Genomic DNA, 21,527 nt, shown 5'->3' with positions numbered 1-21,527 from the left:
TTAATAATGGATTTAATGGTGCTCCGTGGGATGTTCAAAGTTTCGGATATTTTTTTATAACCCAACCCTGATCTGTACTTCTCCACAACTTTGGCCCTGACCTGTTTGGAGAGCTCCTTGGTCTTCATGGTGTCGCTTGCTTGGTGGTGTTGAAGACTCTGGGGCCTTTCAGAACAGGTGTGTGTGTGTGTGTGTGTGTGTGTGTGTGTGTGTGTGTGTGTGTGTTGTGTGTGTGTGTGTGTGTGTGTGTGTGTGTGTATATATATATATATATATATACTTATTTCCCTCATTAAAATGCAAATCATTTTATAACATTTTTGACTTGCGTTTTTCTCTCACTGTTCAAATACACCTACCATTAAAATTATAGACTGATCATTTCTTTGTCAGTGGGCAAACATACAAAATCAGCAGGGGATCAAATACTTTTTTCCCCCACTGTATGCACACACCATTTTTCCGTTTTTTTATTTTTTTGAATTTTATGAAACAAGTATTTTTTTTCACTTCACCAATTTGGACTATTTAAATAAAAATATATTTAAATTACAGGTTGTTATGCAACAAAATAGGAAAAATGCCAAGGGTGAATACTTTTGCAAGGCACTGTATGTAACCATAACCACAATATTATTTCTAACTCAACCTCCCTGTCCTATTTATCCCAGAACCCCCCTCTGCTCCACAGCAGCTGATCTCAGAGGTCAATGAGACATCAGTGGTTCTAGAGTGGAGCGCCCCCCTCAGGCTTGGAGGGAGAACAGACATCAGATACAGTGTGGACTGCCTGCTCTGCCACGGTCCTGAGAGTTACCCTGGGAGTCAAACCGGGAATCAAACTCAGATTGGGAGTTCGTCTGGGAGTGAACTTGGAGAGGCTGGTAGCCTTGGGGGTCCTGACGGGCCTCTTGGGGCCCAGCTCTGCCTGCCCTGCGGCCCAGACGTCCTCTTCTCCCCCCAGCAGAGCGGCCTGGGGGCCACCAGAGTGTGTGTGAGCGAGCTGCAGGCACACACACGCTACACCTTCACCATCGGCGCCCGCAACGGAGTTTCCCAAGGCCACACTGCAAGGGCAAGAGAGAGTGTGTCTGTCACTCTCACCACCAACCAGGCCGGTGAGTTTGTGTGTGTGTGAGAGAGTTTAGAAGTAAGTGGAGGGCGAGTGTATGTGTGTTTTAAGAGGCCCAGCAGGACTGTTTATTCCATGTCTGTTTGAGAGTTTCTGAAGCAGGTTGGTTTAATTGGATTTAGTGTTTGTCTCCTCTCTCAAGGAGTGACTTGTTTCAGTGACATAAACATAATACCACAGTGGAGTCGTCATGTAATTGGTTTAGGTTGATGTTTAGATGCCTCAGTAACACAATACTTGTCTATTGCTCCTCTTACTGTGTGTGTGTGTGTGTGTGTGTGTGTGTGTGTGTGTGTGTGTGTGTGTGTGTGTGTGTGTGTGTGTGTGTGTGTGTGTAAATGCTGAGTGATGTAGACTAAGTAAATGAGTGTATAATAGTTTATTTCTGCTACAAACTCAGTAAACCGTGTGAGAGAGAGAAAGAAAGATAGAGGTTGCATCCTTTGTTAGTTTTACTTATTATCAGTCGACTAAAACACTGGACAATTTTAGTCTAGTTTTAGTCACAGCCATTTTAGTCACATAATGGTCTTTTTTTCCATATTAAATAATTCATATTAGGCTACCTCTAACTTCCATCATGTGCACGTTCAGATAGCCTTGTCCAACTAGCCCTACTATCCCCTGATATACCTTAACTGGCAACATTGATATTGTGGCAGATTCTGACCAATGCAGCCATAATTAACCGTATAGGCTATTAAAAACAAAAAACTAAGTTTTAAGTGAGAAGTACGCATTTGTCTGAAGCCAAAAAAGAAAGGAAATTCACATGAGCACCACAATGCCTATTCCACCCATGCTCTACCAAGGTTTTCCAGTACACAGCTTTGACCAACTACAGTAGTTATGTTGGTATTGTACTTCAAACTATGTGGAGGCAGGTTGCTTAGTATTCAAACCTTCTCAAACAGCCTAATTCATACTCTTAGAGGAGGTTCTCCCACAATAATGTGATTTGTACCACATACAAGTTAAAGTATTAGATTCTTCTCACATCACACTATTCCCATTCCACTACCTTTTCAAGCTTTTTGAATCATATGATAACAAGCTTTGCTATTATACTTACAAGACCATCATGCTTGATTCAGCGAGCTGTTTTGTCTTGTACTAATGTAGTGCCTGCCTGTATTTCCTTTTGATTTAGCAATACTTGTTATTGAGAAATATTTTTGGGTCAGTAGGTGCCCAACATAACACCAGGTGGTGTGTTGGACACAGTCATTCATATATAGAGGTCTATAGAGCCTGTATGCATTCCTGATTTCTGCAACCGTTAGCTTACCTGTGTAATATTGACATAAGCTCAAAATAACTTGTTTTTCAAACATGGTACTGTTTTATCAATTGCTGTGTGGATGAATAGGCAGTTTATTACCTCTTTCAATTGAATATGTAGCTTAAAGTTGTGTGCATTTGTATGTCTTTTTGCAATAAAGTTGGTGATGCGAGAATAATACACATTTACAATAAGCCTGTATCTATATCTATATCTACAAATACATACAGCCTAATGATGTATACAGTTGAAGTCGGAGGTTTACATACACTTAGGTTGGAGTCATTATAACTCGTTTTTCAACCACTCCACAAATTTCTTGTTAACAAACTATAGTTTTGGCAAGTCGGTTAGGACATCTGCTTTGTGCATGACACAAGTATTTTTTTTTTACAACAATTGTTTACAGACAGATTATTTCACTTATAATTCACTGTATGACAATTCCAGTGGGTCAGAAGTTTACATACACTAAGTTGACTGTGCCTTTAAACAGCTTGGAAAATTCCAGAAAATTATGTCATGGCTTTAGAAGCTTCTGATAGGCTAATTGACATAATTTAAGTCAATTGGAGGTGTACCTGTGGACGTATTTCAAACTCAGTGCCTCTTTGCTTGACATCATGGGAAAATCAAAAGAAATCAGCCAAGATCTCAGACAAAAAAATTGTAGACCTCCACAAGTCTGGTTCATCCTTGGGAGCAATTTCCAAATGCCTGAAGGTACCACGTTCGTCTGTACAAACAATAGTACGCAAGTTTAAACACCATGGGACCACGCAGCCGTCATACCGCTCAGGAAGGAGACGCGTTCTGTCTCCCAGAGATGAATGTACTTTGGTGCGAAAAGTGCAAATCAATCCCAGAACAACAGCAAAGGACCTTGTGAAGATGCTGGAGGAAACCGGTACAAAAGTATCTATTTCCACAGTAAAAAGAGTCCTATATCGACATAACCTGAAAGGCCACTCAGCAAGGACAAAGCCACTGCTCCAAAACATACATAAAAAAGCCAGACTATGGTTTGTAACTGCATATAGGGACAAAGATTGTACTTTTTGGAGAAATGTCCTTTGGTCTGATGAAACAAAAATAGAACTGTTTGGTCATAATGACCATCGTTATGTTTGGAGGAAAAAGGGGGATGCTTGCAAGATGATCACCATCCCAACCGTGACGCACAGGGGTGGCAGCATCATATTGTGGGGCTGCTTTGCTGCAGAAGGGACTGGTGCACTTCACAAAATAGATGGCTTCATGAGGAAGGGAAATTATGTGGATATATTGAAGCAACATCTCAAGACATCAGTCAGGAAGTTAAAGCTTGGTCGTAAATGGGTCTTCCAAATGGACAATGACCCCAAGCATACATCCAAAGTTGTGGCAAAATGGCTTAAGGACAACAAAGTCAAGGTATTGGAGTGGCCATCACAAAGCCCTGACCTCAGTCCCATAGAAAATTTGTGGGCAGAACTGAAAAAGTGTGTGCGATCAAGGAGGCCTACAAACCTGACTCAGTTACACCAGCTCTGTCAGGAGGAATGGGGCAAAATTCACCCAACTTATTGTGGGAAGCTTGTGGAAGGCTACCTGAAACGTTTGACCCAAGGTAAACAATTTAAAGGCATTGCTACCAAATACTAATTGAGTGAATGTAAACTTCTGACCCACTGGGAATGTGATGAAATAAATCAAAGCTGAAATAATCATTCTCTCACCATTATTCTGACATTTCACATAATTAAAATAAAGTGGTGATCCTAACTGACCTAAGACAGGGAATTTTTATCTGGATTAAATGTCAGGAATTGTTAAACTAATGTTTTTGGCTGAGGTGTATGTAAACTTCCGACTTCAACTGTGCGTGTTCTGGGAGAAGGTCTGCTCATTTGACAACTTCTCTTTACAGTTAGGAGGACTGTAAAGTTTTACGAGGTGTTTCATTTTATCTTGTTCGGGAGTGTGAGTCAGATGAGGTGTCTGTGTTTTACTGTATTTAAAATGTGTGTGTCTGTGTGTAACACAATCCACTCAGTCTAGTATTTTCTGTGTAATATTAAATGTAAAATGTCTTTGAGTCACAGATAGCGGTAGACACACCTACTTTAACTGACTGATGGAAGTGTGTTGTCTTCTTGTATAGTATATCGTCACCTACTGGTGTAAAATAGTAGTATGGGAACTAACCAGAGTCAGTCAATACTCATACACTCTGAAATTACAATTTTCTGTCTTTAGTGAGTCAGTATCATAAATCCAGAAAGTCACATAGACCAGTGACATAACTCTCTTCTCCTGAAGGTCAGTATGCCAGAGTGATTACCACAATAATACTGGGACATGGGGGGAAGAGGAAGACGATATTAGAGGGATAGAAAGGGTGTGGATAGATAATGATAGAGGGATAGAAAGGGAGGGGACAGACATTGATAGTGATAGAAAGACGGAATGAAAAGAGGTGAGACAGGCCGCAACCTGTTTCCTAGACAAAGGTGCCATGTCATCCAGGACTCCGTTGGGGTGAATTGGGTCGTTGTGATTGCCATCCAACATTAAGTGATGCGGTTCTTTCCTGTCAACCACGTAGCTTGAAGCATTTTTCTATGCATTTGTTATGCCATTGTGTCTTAGCTATTCTGGTAAACCATTCAAGACCGTTCAATAGAATGTAGAAGCCATGGGCCTCCCGAGTGACGCAGCGGTCTAAGGCACTACATCGCAGAGCTAGAGGCTTCGCTACAGACCTAGGTTTGATCCCAGGCTGTATCACAACCGGCCGTGATCAGTCCCATAGGGCGGCACATAATTGGCCCAGCATTGTCCAGGTTTGGCCGGCGGGGCTTTATTTGGCTCATCGCGCTCTAGCGACTCCTTGTGGCGGACCGGGTGCCTGCAGGCTGACCCCAGTCGTCAGTTGAACAGTGTTTCCTCCGACACATTGGTGCAGCTGGATTCCGGGTTAAGCAGGCAGTTGTTAAGAAGTGTTCATTCTTCAACTTGTGTACCCCTCTTTCTCTCCTCTCTCTCTCTCACTCTCGCACTCTCTCACATAGCTCCCTCCCCAGTCACGTCCATCCAGGCCAGTGATGTCACCAGGCACGATGTGTCATTGGCATGGCAACAGCCCGACCGGGCCAACGGGGTCATCCTTGAGTACGAGGTCAAGTACTACGAGAAGGTAAGGTGTCTCGTGGGAACCGCGGTTCAGAAATCAGATATCCTATGGAAACCTATTGTAGCTGTGTGTTATGTGTATCTGTGAGTGTATAAGTTTTCACCTGCTTCAACTGCTTCAACTGTTATCAATAGACCTATAAAATAACCAATAAACTATCGTCAAAGCTTTCCTTGTGTTTGACACAGAAAAGGATAGAGGGAGAAATGGAGCAGGTTGACATGTATTGTCGTGAGTCTTGTCCTGGAGGCAGAACTGAGTGTAAAAATTCATGAAAACCAATATATATTTTTTTCCTTAATTTAAGTTTAGGGTTAGCAGTGTGGTTAGGGTTAAAATGCTGTGCCAGCTAGTGACCACTGCAGAGCTGCCTCCAGAACAAGATTCATTACACAAAACGCTAACCTGCAGAAATGGAGGGAGAGATAATACGAGATAAAATATGTTGGGAGAGAAAAAGAGAGAGAGTTTGAGTCAATGTAGATAAGAGATGGGCAAGCTGTGGGAGGGATTTGTGACTGTGTGTCAATGTGTCCTTGCTTGAATGGTTTTGTGATTATAGGCCATAGGGAGAGGGATTTCCCTCCAGATCCACACAGAAAACATTGTTCTGCAACTTCAAGTTACATTTTAGAATCATGTTCTCATCACTTACCCATTTTCTTTTTGCTTGCCAATTATAATGGGTTGTATTTTAGTATGGTGTACTGTATATTGGAACGCTTCATATAGTGGACATTGACACAACCCTCACTTCTTTTCCTCCTATCCAATCAGAATCAGAAGGAGAGGTCCTACCGCATTATGAAGACGGCATCCCGTAGTGCTGATATCACTGGACTGAACCCACTCACTGTGTACGTATTTCACGTGCGCGCTCGCACTGCCGCCGGATACGGAGAGTTCAGCGCCCCCTTTGAGTTTTCCACCAACTCAGGTACAACACTATGTTCTATTATTTCATATTATATTATATTTTTCTATTTTTATAGAGCAAGGGATATTGATAAAAAAATATGTACCTGTTTTTGAATGAAAACTTCTTGGTTTGTGACCTGTTGTCTCCTCCCCCTGTCAGATCCCTTGCCTCTGATTGGTAATGCCGCTAACTCCACCCTTCTCCTACTGTCAATCAGTGGGGGTGTGGTTCTACTGCTCATCTCTACCACAGTCTTCATCATCAGCCACAGGTGTACACACACACACACACACACACACACACACACACACACACACACACACACAGCCGCAGGTAAACACACATACAGTGTGTCCTAAAGGAGTCAGTGTGTCCTAAAGGAGTCAGTGTGTCCTAAAGGAGACAATATGTATGAGGGCACCAGGAGGAGATGGCTGCCATGTTACGGGCTCCTAACCAATTGTGCTATTGTGTGTGTTTTTTGTAACTTATTGTGTACATAATGTTTCTGCCACTGTCTCTTATGACCGAAAAGAGCTTCTGGATATCAGGACAGCGATTACTCACCTCGTACTGGACCAAGATTTTTTCCTTTAACGAGTTGGACGCGAAGGATTTACTTCAGACACCCGACAAGGCCCAAATCCCCGTCATTCGTATGAAGAAGAGACGGAGATATCGGTGACGAAGGTCGGGGTGCCTTGTAAGTACGGCTAGTGAGTAATCCCCCTCTACCATCAGTCCTATTAGCCGACGTGCAATCATTGGGTAACAAAATGGATGAGCTCCGATCAAGATTATCTTACCAACGGGACATTAAAAACTGTAATATCTTATGTTTCACCGAGTCGTGGCTGAACGACAACATGGATAACATACAGCTAGCTTGGTTTTCGGTCCATCAGGAAGATAGAACAGCTGCATCCGGTAAGACACGGGGTGGCAGTCAATGTCTATTTGTAAATAACATCTGGTGCACGAAATCTAATATTAAGGAAATCTCAAGATTTTGCTCACCTGAGGTAGAGTATCTCATGATAAGCTGTAGATCACATTATTACCAAGAGAGTTCTCATCTATATCTTTTGTAGCTGTCTATTTATAACCACAAACCGATGCTGGCACTAAGACGGCACTCAACGAGCTGTATAAGGCAATAAGCAAACAAGAAAATGCTCATCCAGAGGCGGTGCTCCTAGTCGCCGGGGACTTTAATGCATGGAAACTTAAATTTGTTTTACCTCATTTCTACCAGCATGTTAAATGTGCAACCAGAGGGAAAGAAATTCTAGACCACCTTTACTCCACACACAGAGACGCGTACAAAGCTTTCCCTCGCCCTCAATTTGGCAAATCTGACCATAACTCTATCCTCCTGGTTCCTGCTTAAAGCAAAACTGAAGCAGGAAGTACCAGTAACTCGCTCAATAAGGAAGTGGTCAGATAATGAGGATGCTAAGCTACAGGACTGTTTTGCTAGGACAGACTGGAATATGTTCCGGGATTCTTCTAATGGCATTGAGGAGTACATCACATCAGTCACTGGCTTCATCAATAAGTGCATCAATGACGTCGTCCCCACAGTGACCGTACGTACATACCGCAAACAGAAGCCATGGATTACAGGCAACATCCACACTGAGCTAAAGGGTAAAGAAACCGCTTTCAAGGAGTGGGACTCGAACCCAGACGCTTATAAGAAATCCCGCTATGCCCTCTGACCAACCATCAAACAGGCAAACATCAATACAGGACTAAGATTGAATTGTACTACACCGGCTCTGACGCTTGTTGGATGTGGCAGGGCTTGCAAACTATAACAGACTACAAAGGGAAGCACAGCCGCGAGTTGCCTAGTGACACAAGCCTATCAGATGAGCTAAATAACTTCTATGCTCGCTTCCAGGCAAGCAACACTGAAGCATACATGAGAGCATCAGCTGTTCCGGGCGACTATCCGTAGCCAATGTGAGTAAAACAGGTTAACATTCACAGGGCCAGACAGATTACCAGGATGTGTACTCTGAGCATGCGCTGACAAACTGGCAAGTGTCTTCACTGACATTTTCAACCTGTCCCTGACCGAGTCTATAATACCAACATGTTTCAAGCAGACCACCATAGTGCCTGTGCACAAGAACACCAACCTGCCTAAATGACTACCAAACCGTAGCACTCATGTCTGTGGCCATGAAGTGCTTTGAAAGGCTGGTCATGTCTCACATCAACACCATTATCCCTGAAACCCTAGACCCACTACAATTTGCATACCACCCCAAAAGATCCACAGATGATGCAATCTCTATGGCACTCCGCACTGCCCTTTCACACCTGGACAAAAGGAACACCTACGTGAGAATTGACTATAGCTCAGTGTTCAACACCATAGTGCCCTCAAAGCTCATCACTAAGCTAAGGACCCTGGGACTTAACACCTCCCTCTGCAACTGGATCCTAGACCTCCTGACGGACCGCCCCCAGGTAGTAGGGGTAGGTAACAACACCTCTGCCACGCTGATCCTCAGCACGGGGGCCCCTCAGGTGCTTGCTCAGTACCCTCCTGTACTCCCTGTTCATGACTGCATGGCCAAGCACAACTCCAACACCATCATTAAGTTTGCCGACAACACAACAGTGGTAGGCCTGATCACCAACAACGATGATACAGCCTATAAGGAGGAGGTCAGAGACCTGGCAGTGTTGTGCAAGGATAACAACCTCTCCCTCAATGTGAGCAAGACAAAGGAGATGATTGTGGACTACAGGACAAGGAGGACCGAACACGCCCCCATTCTCATCGACAGAGCTGTAGTGGAGCAGGATGAGCTTCAAGTTCCTTGGTGTCCCCATCACCAACAAACTTTCATGGTCCAAACACACCAAGACAGTTGTGAAGATAGCACGACAACGCTTATTCCCCCTCAGGAGAATGTAAAGATTTGTTATGGGTCCTCAGATCCTCAAAGTTCTACAGCTGCACCATCGAGAGCATCCTGACTGATTGCATCACCACCTGGCATGGCAACTGCTTGGCCTCCGACCCTAAGGCACTACAAAGGGTAGTGTGTTTGGCCCAGTACATCACTGGGGCCAAGGTTCCTGCCATCCAGGACCTCTATACCAGGCAGTGTCAGAGGAAGGCCTCTGGAGGGCCGAGCACAAGAAATTTCCAGCGACTCCAGCCAGCCTAGTCATAGACTGTTCTCTCTGCTACCGCACGGCAAGTGGTAACGGAGCACTAAGTCTAGGTTCAAAAGGCTTCTAAACAGCTTCTACCCGCAAGCCATAAGACTGCTGAACACCTAATCAAATGGCTACCCGGACTATTTGCATTGACCTCCACCCCCATTTTTACTCTGCTGCTACTCTCTGTTTATTACCCATGCATAGTCACTTTACCTCTACCTACATGTACACTACCGTTCAAAAGTTTGGGGTCACATCAAAATGTTGTTGTTTTCCATGGAAACATGCATGAAATGAGTTGCAAAATGAATAGGAAATATAAGACGTTGAACAAGGTTATAAATAATGATTTTTTTATTTAAATAATTGTGTCCTTCAAACTTTGCTTTCGTCAAAGAATCCTTCATTTGCAGCAATTACAGCCTTGGGCATTCTAGTTGTCAATTTGTTGAGGTAATCTGAAGAGATTTCACCCCATGCTTTCTGAAGCACCTCCCACAAGCTGGTTTGGCTTGATGGGCACTTCTTACATACCATACGGTCAAGCTGCTCCCACGACAGCTCAATACAGTTTAGATCCGGTGACTGTGCTGGCCACTCCATTATAGACAGAATACCAGCTGACTGCTTCTTCCCTAAATAGTTCTTGCAGAGTTTGGAGCTGTTCTTTGGTTCATTGTCCTCTTGTAGGAGGAAATTGGCTCCAATTAAGCGCCGTCCACAGGGTATGGCATCTTTTCATTTTTTCTGCATCTCACGAATGTTTCTCTTTGTGATCCGAACACCTCAAACTTAGATTTGTCTGTCCATAACACTTTTTTCCAATCTTCCTCTGTCCAGTGTCTGTGTTCTTTTGCCCATCTTAATCTTTTATTTTTATTGGCCAGTCTGAGATATGGATTTTTCTTTGCAACTCTGATTGGAAGGCCAGCATCCTGGAGTCGCCTCTTCACTGTTGACATAGAGAGTGGTGTTTTGCAGGTACTATTTAATGAAGCTACCAGTTGAGTACTTGTGAGGCATCTGTTTCTCAAACTAGATACTCTGATGTACTTGCCCTCTTGCTCAGTTGTGCACCGGGGCCTCCCACTCCTCTTTCTATTCTGGTTAGAGCTAGTTTGTGCTCTTCTGTGAAGGGAGTAGTACACAGCGTTGTATGAGATCTTCAGTTTCTTGGCAATTTCTCGCATGGAATAGCCTTCATTTCTCAGAACAAGAATAGACTGATGAGTTTCAGAAGAAAGTTCTTTGTTTCTGGCCATTTTGAGCCTGTAATCGAACCCAGAAATGCTGAGGCTCCAGATACTCAACTAGTCTAAAGAAGGCCAGTTTTATTGCTTCTTTAATCAGAACAACCGTTTTCGGCTGTGCTAACATAATTGCAAAAGTGTTTTCTAATGATCAATTAGCCTTTTAAAATTATAAACTTGGATTAACTAACACAACGTGCCATTGGAACACAGGAGTGATGGTTGCTGATAATGGGCCTCTGTACGCCTATGTAGATATTCCATAAAAAAATCTGCCGTTTCCAGTTACAATAGTCATTTACAACATTAACAATGTCTACACTGTATTTCTGATCAATTTGATGTTATTTTAATGGAGAAAACATTTGCTTTTCTTCCAAAAACAAGGACATTTATAAGTGGCCCCAAACTTTTGAAAGGTAGTGTACCTATTACCTCAATTACCTCGACTAACCGGTGCCCCCGCACATTGACTCTGTACCGGTACCCCCTGTATATAACCTTCCTACAGTTATTTTATTGTTGCTCCTTAATTATTTCTTATTTTTCTTATTTTTGATTTGTATTTTTTATAATTTTTTACTTCAGTTCATTTTAGGAAATACTTTCTTAACACTTCTTTAAAATGCATTGTTGGTTAAGGGCTTGTAAGTTAGCATTTCACTGTAAGGTCTACAGCTGTTGTATTCGGTGCATCTGACAAATAACATTTGATTTGATTGATTTGATTTGTCCTAAAAGAGACAGTGTTTCCTGAAGGCCTGATTGCTCACCATGTAATCCCCTTGTCCCCAATTTTCTCATTAGTGTCCACAAAAACACAGCCCCTGTATCAACTTCCCCTTGCCTACACACACACACACACACACACACACACACACACACACACACAACTTCTCCCTTGAGGCTGCTTTATACTGAGAGTGGCTCTCAGGACTAAGGTGTCACACGCATGCACACACCCACACCCGCACACACACATAAGTCACTATTCTCCCTCCATCCCCCTCTCCTTCTTCCTAAGTCACTATTCTCCCTCCATCCCCCTCTCCTTCTTCCTAAGTCACTATTCTCCCTCCATCCCCCTCTCCTTCTTCCTAAGTCACTATTCTCCCTCCATCCCCCTCTCCTTCTTCTATATGTTAGCGAGCTGTGTTCTGTTCAACTTCACTACTTCATCCTCTACCTCTGTTATTTCAGGAGGGGACAATACAGCAAAGCTAAGCAGGACTTAGAGGAGGAGAAACATTTAAACCCAGGTAAGACCACACACACAAACAAACATGGCCGAGCACATACTCATGTGGGCATCCCTGTATCCCTTCCTTTATTTTCTCAAACCATCTCCCTTCCCTCCCCCTCTCCATCTGAAGGTGTGAGGATTTACGTGGACCCCTTCACCTATGAGGACCCGGACCAGGCTGTCCATGAGTTTGCCAAAGAGATTGACGCCTCCAACATACACATAGAGAAAGTCATTGGCATCGGTAAGGGAGCCTGACGCACACGCTCACATTAAATCGTGTGTGTGTGTGTGTGTGTGTGTGTGTGTGTGTGTGTGTGTGTGTGTGTGTGTGTGTGTGTGTGTGTGTGTGTGTGAGAGTTGTTATTGATATTGTGTTTATCTATGTGTGTTGTAGGTGAGTTTGGGGAGTTGTGTAGTTATTTATACTGTGTGTCTGTGTGTTGTAGGTGAGTTTGGAGAGGTGTGTAGTTATTTATACTGTGTGTCTGTGTGTGTTGTAGGTGAGTTTGGGGAGGTGTGTAGTTATTTATACTGTGTGTCTGTGTGTGTTGTAGGTGAGTTTGGGGAGGTGTGTAGTTATTTATACTGTGTGTCTGTGTGTTGTAGGTGAGTTTGGGGAGGTGTGTAGTTATTTATACTGTGTGTCTGTGTGTGTTGTAGGTGAGGTGGGGAGGTGTGTAGTTATTTATACTGTGTGTGTTGTAGGTGAGTTTGGGGAGGTGTGTAGTTATTTATACTGTGTGTGTTGTAGGTGAGTTTGGGGAGGTGTGTAGTTATTTATACTGTGTGTCTGTGTGTTGTAGGTGAGTTTGGGGAGTTGTGTAGTTATTTATACTGTGTGTCTGTGTGTGTTGTAGGTGAGTTTGGGGAGGTGTGTAGTTATTTATACTGTGTGTCTGTGTGTTGTAGGTGAGTTTGGGGAGTTGTGTAGTTATTTATACTGTGTGTCTGTGTGTGTCTGTGTGTGTTGTAGGTGAGTTTGGGGAGGTGTGTAGTTATTTATACTGTGTGTCTGTGTGTGTTGTAGGTGAGTTTGGGGAGTTGTGTAGTTATTTATACTGTGTGTCTGTGTGTTGTAGGTGAGTTTGGGGAGTTGTGTAGTTATTTATACTGTGTGTCTGTGTGTGTTGTAGGTGAGTTTGGGGAGGTGTGTAGTTATTTATACTGTGTGTCTGTGTGTGTTGTAGGTGAGTTTGAGGAGGTGTGTAGTTATTTATACTGTGTGTCTGTGTGTGTTGTAGGTGAGTTTGGGGAGGTGTGTAGTTATTTATACTGTGTGTCTGTGTGTGTTGTAGGTGAGTTTGGGGAGGTGTGTAGTGGTTGTCTGCGTCTCCAGGGGAAGAGAGAGATCTACGTGGCCATAAAGAGTCTGAAGGCAGGATACACTGACAAACAGAGGCGGGACTTCCTCTCTGAGGCCAGCATCATGGGACAGTTCGACCACCCAAACATCATCAGACTGGAGGGTGTGGTCACACGATGTGAGTGATTGACAGCTACTTTGACCAATCTAAGCAGAGATTTACAGGTTCTTTCTTCATTTATGAAGTAAAAGCAGGGAACCCAAAACTGATCTTTGTGGAACTCCACCCTGGCTTAATCGCTGCTTGTTTGTCTCCTGTTCAGGTAAACCAGTGATGATCATCACAGAGTACATGGAGAATGGATCCCTCAACACCTTCCTCAGGGTAAGAAGGAGAATGAGAGAGAGTCTGTGTCTTTCTGTGTTCATACTGTAAATTCTATTCTAATGTCTATATTGTCTCTCTCCGTTAGAAACACGACGGTCAGTTCACAGTGATCCAGCTGGTGGGCATGCTCCGTGGCATCGTGTCGGGCATGAAGTACCTGTCTGACATGAGCTACGTTCACCGAGACCTGGCCGCCCGCAACATCCTGGTCAACAGCAACCTGGTGTGTAAGGTGTCTGACTTCGGCCTGTCACGAGTACTGGAGGATGAGTCTGAGGCAGCATACACCACACAGGTAAGAACACAGAAACACAGGAAAGAACATAGAACCTAAACATGCATATTACTTGTCTGGAGTAATGATTTATTATGCAAGATAAGGTTTCAATGATTGTTAGATCACTCATCTTTTAAATGTGAGTCCTTAGCACCTGTGGATCCTAATTTCTCATTTTCTCATTCTCTTCCATGTGTTACAGGAGGTGACCGGGACGTACCACTCTCCAGGGGGGAAGATCCCCATCAGATGGACTGCTCCAGAGGCCATCGCCTACAGGAAGTTCACTCCAGCCTCTGACACATGGAGCTACGGCGTGGTCATGTGGGAGGTGATGTCATATGGAGAACGGCCATATTGGGACATGAGTAACCAGGATGTAAGCGTGTGTTAACTCAAAAACAGGACATTCGCCTGAATGTGAGACAGAAACTAAGTTGAGCAGTTAGACAAAGTTAGTTAAACATGCTTTCTTACCCACTTGATCCCTATCTCCCCTCTCTCTAGGTGATAAAAGCGATAGATGAGGGTTACCGTCTGCCCCCACCTATGGACTGTCCAGTTTGTCTGCACCAACTGATGTTAGACTGCTGGCAGAGAGACAGAATACACAGACCCAGTTTCACGCAGATCCTCAACATTCTGGATAAACTCATCCGCAACCCAACCACCACACTGAGGAGGACAGGAGGAGAGAGGTGTACACACACACACACACACACACACACACACACACACACACACACACACACACACACACACACACAGAAGAAACCATGTCTTTCATTGCAGGCCCTTTTAATGTTTTTTCAGCATAACATGGACTCACTGTAACTCATTCTTTCTATCTCTGTGCAGGCCTGTTCCCACTCTGTTGGAGCCTGTAGGAGGTCCAGAGTTTGTGTCAGTGTGGTCAGTAGAATACTGGCTCCAGGCTATAGGGATGGACATGTACAGAGACACCCTCACAGCTGCTGGATACACCAGTCCTGACAGCCTGCTAACCCTCACACAGCAGTGAGTCGGTTTCTCTCTATCTGTCTCGTTATCTGTCTCTCTCCCTCTATCTCTCGCTCTGTCTCTCTCCCTCTCTCTCTCAATTCAATTCAAGGGGCTTTATTGGCATGGGGAAACATATGTTAACATTGTCAAAGCAAGTGAAGTAGATAATATACAAAAGTGAAATAAACAATAAAAATGAACAGTAAACATTACACTCACAGAAGTTCCAAAAGATTAAAGGCATTACAAATGTCATATTATGTATATATACAGTGTTGTAACAATGTGCCAATGGATAAAGTACAAAAGGGAAAATAAATAAATATAAATATTGGTTGTATTTACAAGGGTGTTTGTTCTTCACTGGTTGCCCTTTTCTTGTGGCAACAGGTCACAAATATTGCTGCTGTGATGGCACACAGTGGTATTTCACACAGTAGATATGGGAGTTTATCAAAATTGGGTTTCTTTTTTGGAATTCTTTGTGGATCTGTGTAATCTGAGGGAAATATGTGTCTCTAATATGGTCATACAATTGGCAGGAGGTTAGGAAGTTCAGCTCAGTTTCCACCTCATTTTGTGGGTAGTGTGCACATAGCCTGTCTTCTCTTGAGAGCCAGGTCTGCCTACGGCGGCCTTTGTCAGTAGTCTCTCTCTCTCTCTCTCCTATTCTCTCTCTCTCTTTCTCTCTCTCTCTTTTTGTGTGTCCGTGTGCATGCTCTGTTCAACTCCCAACATGCCTAATTGTGTGTTGTACTATGTTTACAGGGACATGGCCAGTATAGGAATCGTCACACCATCACACCAGGACCAGATCCTTGCCAGTGTGCAGCAGGTATTGCTGTCCCACATGCAACAAATAGAGGAACAGATGCAGGACAGTATGGTTCCCGTCTGAGCCAGTGAATGGATATAAAACAGAAACAGACATTTGTTTTAATGAATTCCATTTACGTCATCCATGCACTTTAGATTGAGATTTTCATAAGGAATAACGTCAACAAACAAACCCTACAACAGAAAATATGAACGGAGGAGAGAAAAGAGGCACTTTTATAAACCATATAACCTTTGAACTATGCCCTGAGGATTGACCTGAGGCTGAAGAAGCTGTTGAAGAGGTTCCCTGTGTGTTTCAGTGGAACCAACGGAACTTTCCGTCTCTTGTTCTGTTTACTTTTTGTACATATGCGTCTGTGTAAAAAAAATTAATTAAACTGCTTATTTTTATTTTTTTGGTGACCGTGACACAACACTGTTTGTCACAGTCATGATGACTTTTAAGTCATGTGCGAAACGTTTCTGTAGTTTGTTTAGAGTTCGGCTGGGCGATATGGCCTAAAAATCATATCTTGATTATATTTATGGGTGATTCACGATATATCCATTTTTAAAAGGTTTTCTCTAAATAAGCGTAGTTGAATATACATAAAGGTAAAATACACTACATTTCACTAATTATTGTATTATTTTATCAAAATAGTTTAACCTTCTTTTTTTGCAATAATCACTGATATGGCTTTCAAGTCTGTCTATGAAAATGCAATTTTTGTTACAAATGTAATAACTAGAAGCATGCATAATGCACATTCAATAATAATGACTAACTTCTTGTAGAAGGCTTTACAGAAGATTGTTTCTAATCTCTCAAGCACCAGTCCACGTCGTAGTGAGTAGCCAGCTAATCTTTATATTTAACATTTTGCCAACTTGGATTTATTTGCTAGTTTACAAGGCAGAACAGTTGAATTGTTATCGCCTCCCATTGTTAGGGCAGAGACATGAGCATCTCGTCATTAGATACAGATCTCTGGTGTAAATGGGAAGGTGCACACAGCACCGAAGGAACAAAGGAGACGAGACCTAAAAGACAACATGAGAACAAGAGGATATAAGAATGTTATTAAAAAAAAGAGTTTATATATATATTGCGCAAAAACATGAATTCAAATGAATTTGATATATTGCCCAGCCCTAGTTCAGAGTGGTGCCAATGTTTTCTGTTCAGATAAACTTTTGTTTTTGATCTCCACTACACAAACAGAATATATCTCTCCAATTTGCCACATATGCATTTCAGGACCACACTACTCCAACTCCCATAACCACTAAGGAGTAGTCCATCCATTTCAGGACCACACTACTCCAACTCCCATAACCACTAAGGAGTAGTCCATCCATTTCAGGACCACACTACTCCAACTCCCATAACCACTAAGGAGTAGTCCATCCATTGAACTTTGTTGACAAGTACTAATAATTCATCAACAAGGACTTGTAAGTTTATAGTGAAGCAGAGTTCAATGAATAAAACCAGGAGTTGAATGTCCACCAAGTATGGCCTAAGGCATTTCATATGACTACGATAGTCTATATTTTGTCATTGTGTAAATGTGCTGTTTATCATATCTGAACCGTGACAGAATGTTGTCAAATTTTCAGCTGGTAGAGGAGAGATGTTTAGAGATGTCTATCTGCAACATTTGAAGGATGTCTGAAAGTCAACAGAAACTTAAAGGACAAGCTGAGAAAGTGTAGTTCTGAAGCATCATGCTCTGTGTGTGTGTGTGTGTGTGTGTGTGTGTGTGTGTGTGTGTGTGTGTGTGTGTGTGTGTGTGTGTGTGTGTGTGCGTGTGCGTGTGTGTGTGCGCGCACGTGCATGTCTTTGAGGACCAGTTTTGGATATGCAAAGCCAGGAAGATGGGAAGGAGAGTGTTATGTGATAGAATTTATTGTGCCAAGCTCTCAATGCCTTTTTTATTGAGGATGAACACACTAACAATGGTTTTAGCAGTTTTATCTAGTCAACGATTAGCATATACTGTAGGTATTCTATGTCTTTGTGAATGTAATTGTTTGAAAATGAATTCAGGTACATGAAGCATTTCATTCTCTTTATAGTCTTCTAATTATCTGGGTTGTTAATTGTAAAATAGGAATATGGAAAATGACTGACTGACATATTGCATTGTAATAAATGTCCAAACTGAGATGAGCTGCTTCTGTCAGAACCTATTTTTGCCACAGATGCGGCAGAGTGTGTGTGACTGGGAAGTGTGTGTGTGTTTGTGTGTATGTAACGAAGTGAAGAGTGTTCACTAGTGTCTTCTGGCCAGCGGCGGCAAAGCCAGGTGGATTCAAGTGAAGGGTGCTGGGAGGCGTTCTGTTAAAACGTTCAGTGGTGTGGAGAGTGCCATCTGCTAAACACACACTGTGACACACATACACACACACCCACAACAGGAGAGAACTACACATGGACAGAATAGGTAAAGGACAGGGGGCTAACACAGTACAGAACATGGTGTACTCAGGGATATGTGTCACTTCAGCAACTGCTTGCACAAAACCAAACCTCAATTTCACATTCAAATCTGGGATATTTGTTCATTTGATTTTGGATGAAATAAAATTATTGCCAGCTGGAGACAACAGGCAAATCACCTTGGATACTCAGACATTCTACACCAGGGTTTTGCATAGGATCTGACTGACACAGACACACACACATGGACATACATAGCCCACATAGCCCTGTGGGTTAGGGGTGCGGGGCAGAGATATGCTGTGACAGTCTTTTTGAAGAGTTGATCCCGTTAACGGCCTTACACACACTGCTCTCTCACACAAAACACACCCTGTCATATGAATACAGGCGCACCCACTCTACGATTCTAATAGAGTTTGAGGGATACCCAAGCACCAAGTTAGACACCAGTTCCTAAACTGCCTGTCTGTCTGTCGCTGCAAGAAACCATATTAAGAGAAAGGATTCTCCCCTCTGTCTCCCTCTCTATGTCTCCCTCCCTCTCTCTCTCCCTCTCTCTCTCTCTCTCTGCCCCCCTATCTCCCTCTCTCTTTCTCCCTCTCTCTGTAGGGTGTCATTGTGGTATTTTGGTCACTAGATTAGTGTGGTAATAGAACAGGCTAATCCCGCCTGGTCTTACACGGGGGAGTGACAGTGGGGTGTCTTTAATACCCAGCCAACCGTACCCTAATGTATGTGTGACTGGGAGGAGAGAGACAGGGTTTAGACACACACACACACACACACACACATACACACACATACACACACACATACAGCCAGGGTTTAAATATATTTCCATTTAAATGCATCACCTCATTGACCAATGCAATGCCAGAGGCATTCCCACGGTAAACCTGGTGAGTGTGTGCTTTGTGTGTGTACGTGCATGCAAGTGTGTGTGCCCGCTGGTACTGGTAGAGAGAGGTGCCAGGCAGTCCCCCAAGTGTAAATTAGCTTATATCCACAACATGAAATTATGTCTTATCCCGGTTCAATCTCCAATACTTCTTAATATATTATTGAAGATGTGAGGAGATAAGAGAAAAAGATAGGAGATAAGGGAAGAGGGAAGAGGAGAGAAGAGAAAATGGGAGGAGAGGAGAGGAGAGAAAGGAAGGGAAGAGCAGAGGAGGGAAGAGAAGAGGAGATAAGTGGAGAGGAGAGAAGAGAGGACAGGAGGGGAGAGCAGAGAAGAGGAGATGAGGGAAGAGGAGGGGAGAGGAGAGGAAAGAAAATGAGACTTTCTGTCATACACTGTAGATAGAATTGAGTCCCCTCCCCCTTCTCTCTCTTTCTCCTTCTCTCTCACCATCCTGGTGTAGCCACCTGTCCAACTTGGCAACTTGTGCTCCCCTCATTACTAAAGCCACTGACTCGAGTCATGTGATCCATGTCCCCTGCTGCCAGTGGACAGGTAACATCTGACAGACATTAAAAGCTGACTAATGAGTCTGAGACAGACATTAGGAGACAATTAATGAGTCTGAAGTAGCATCTTACTACAGCACTTTTTACCCTAAAAAGCTGCTTAGTCCAGTCAGTTTGGTAATAGCTCTATGATTTCTTACTTTTCTGCTGAATAGTTATCTAGAATACTTCAAATAGCTAAAACCTTATAATGAAGTCTCGTCAATGGGATTACGTGGTTATAATGAAATGTAGAAATGCTGATATAGGACCAGTTTTGTATTTTAGACGATAATTCATAAATTGACAGGGGGGACCTGATTCTAGAGCAGCAATCCAGAGATGCAGTGTGAATATGGACCCAGAGTTGAGGAATCCTGGTCTTGAGGTCATAGAGGGTCACTGAGGGGAGGGGGTAGTTCTCGGGGTCAGGGGATGGAGGGTGTGGTCAGCAGACCTCCCACGTCTCTGTTATGGTCTACCCAGAATCCCCTTGGGGATACCAGTGTGATTAACACTAATCCTGCTGCTACTTACACAACAGCCTTCACCGTTGCAATGTTACCACCAATTCCCAATCACCTTCAGACACTACAAGCCCCAATCCTCCTTCAACCCAGAAAAGCTCTCTTTAAGACGCACACAGCCATGCACGCACATATACACACACAGCTATGCACGCGCATATTCACATACACAGAGAGAGAGAGAGAAAGAGAGAGAGAGAGAGAGAGAGATGCTGTTGACTCTATTGTACTTTGCTGGTCTAGTGCACAATGGAACAGTGCAGGTTCCTCCCCTCCATCTCCTCTTTCCCTCTGTCAGTGTGTGTTTGTGTCCACTGATTCCACTAGTGGACCAAGTTAAGCGCGTGTAAATGGAACGTAATTCCCTTTTTATGCACTTTTCTCTCTAGGTGTATTCTGACCTTGAATTTAAGCATGAGAATAGCATGCCATTCACCTGCTGTTGGTTTGGGGGAGAGATAAATCAAATGAAGGTGTGTCTACAGATACTTCGTATTCTGACCTTGACTTAATTCCATCAGAAATCCCCCACCTTTACGCTTGAAGAAATGATGAATAATGGAAATAACACCATTCTCCATGCACTGTCATTTACAAATGGATAAGAGCTAGGTAAATGAGTAAGACGTTTGGATAAGGGGATTGTAAATACAAATGACAATAGATTTAAATCTATTTCACCGTCCTTACGATCAATGGAGACAAATATGAAACCAGTCATATCACAGCAAACTGAAGCATATCAACATATCACTATTTCCACAGTGAAGTTTATGAACTTCTGGCCTCATAACTTATGAGAGCCAAGAGGTCAGTAGGAGCTGGGTAGAGGTCAGTAGGAGCTGGGTGGAGGTCAGTAGAGGTCAGTAGGAGCTGGGTAGAGGTCAGTAGAGGTCAGTAGGAGCTGGGTAAAGGTCAGTAGAGGTCAGTAGGAGCTGGGTAGAGGTCAGTAGAGGTCAGTAGGAGCTGGGTAGAGGTCAGTAGGAGCTGGGTGGAGGTCAGTAGAGGTCAGTAGGAGCTGGGTAGAGGTCAGTAGGAGCTGGGTGGAGGTCAGTAGAGGTCATTAGGAGCTGGGTAGACGTCAGTAGAGGTCAGTAGGAGCTGGGTAGAGGGGGAGGGCAGC

The 21,527-nt window shown here is 43.3% G+C and overlaps 1 protein-coding gene across 1 annotated transcript in view; it reads left to right on the top strand.

Annotated features, from left to right (window-relative positions):
* Window positions 1-18,155, top strand: part of LOC115157357 (ephrin type-A receptor 4) — a 62,945-nt gene extending 44,790 nt beyond the window's left edge. Inside the window, exons 5-17 of the mRNA XM_029705544.1 lie at window positions 672-1,118; window positions 5,468-5,592; window positions 6,367-6,526; window positions 6,668-6,779; window positions 12,145-12,203; window positions 12,318-12,431; window positions 13,486-13,671; window positions 13,817-13,878; window positions 13,967-14,176; window positions 14,361-14,537; window positions 14,666-14,856; window positions 15,017-15,175; window positions 15,929-18,155. Of these exons, the coding sequence (XP_029561404.1) occupies window positions 672-1,118; window positions 5,468-5,592; window positions 6,367-6,526; window positions 6,668-6,779; window positions 12,145-12,203; window positions 12,318-12,431; window positions 13,486-13,671; window positions 13,817-13,878; window positions 13,967-14,176; window positions 14,361-14,537; window positions 14,666-14,856; window positions 15,017-15,175; window positions 15,929-16,058 (2,132 nt within the window). The 3' untranslated portion in view covers window positions 16,059-18,155. The remainder of the gene's footprint in view (window positions 1-671; window positions 1,119-5,467; window positions 5,593-6,366; window positions 6,527-6,667; window positions 6,780-12,144; window positions 12,204-12,317; window positions 12,432-13,485; window positions 13,672-13,816; window positions 13,879-13,966; window positions 14,177-14,360; window positions 14,538-14,665; window positions 14,857-15,016; window positions 15,176-15,928) is intronic.
* The last annotated feature ends 3,372 nt before the right edge of the window (window positions 18,156-21,527 follow it).

Source organism: Salmo trutta, chromosome 21 (assembly GCF_901001165.1).
Source record: "Salmo trutta chromosome 21, fSalTru1.1, whole genome shotgun sequence".
NCBI lineage: Eukaryota > Metazoa > Chordata > Actinopteri > Salmoniformes > Salmonidae > Salmo > Salmo trutta.
This window is presented reverse-complemented; position numbering and strand designations above follow the sequence as displayed.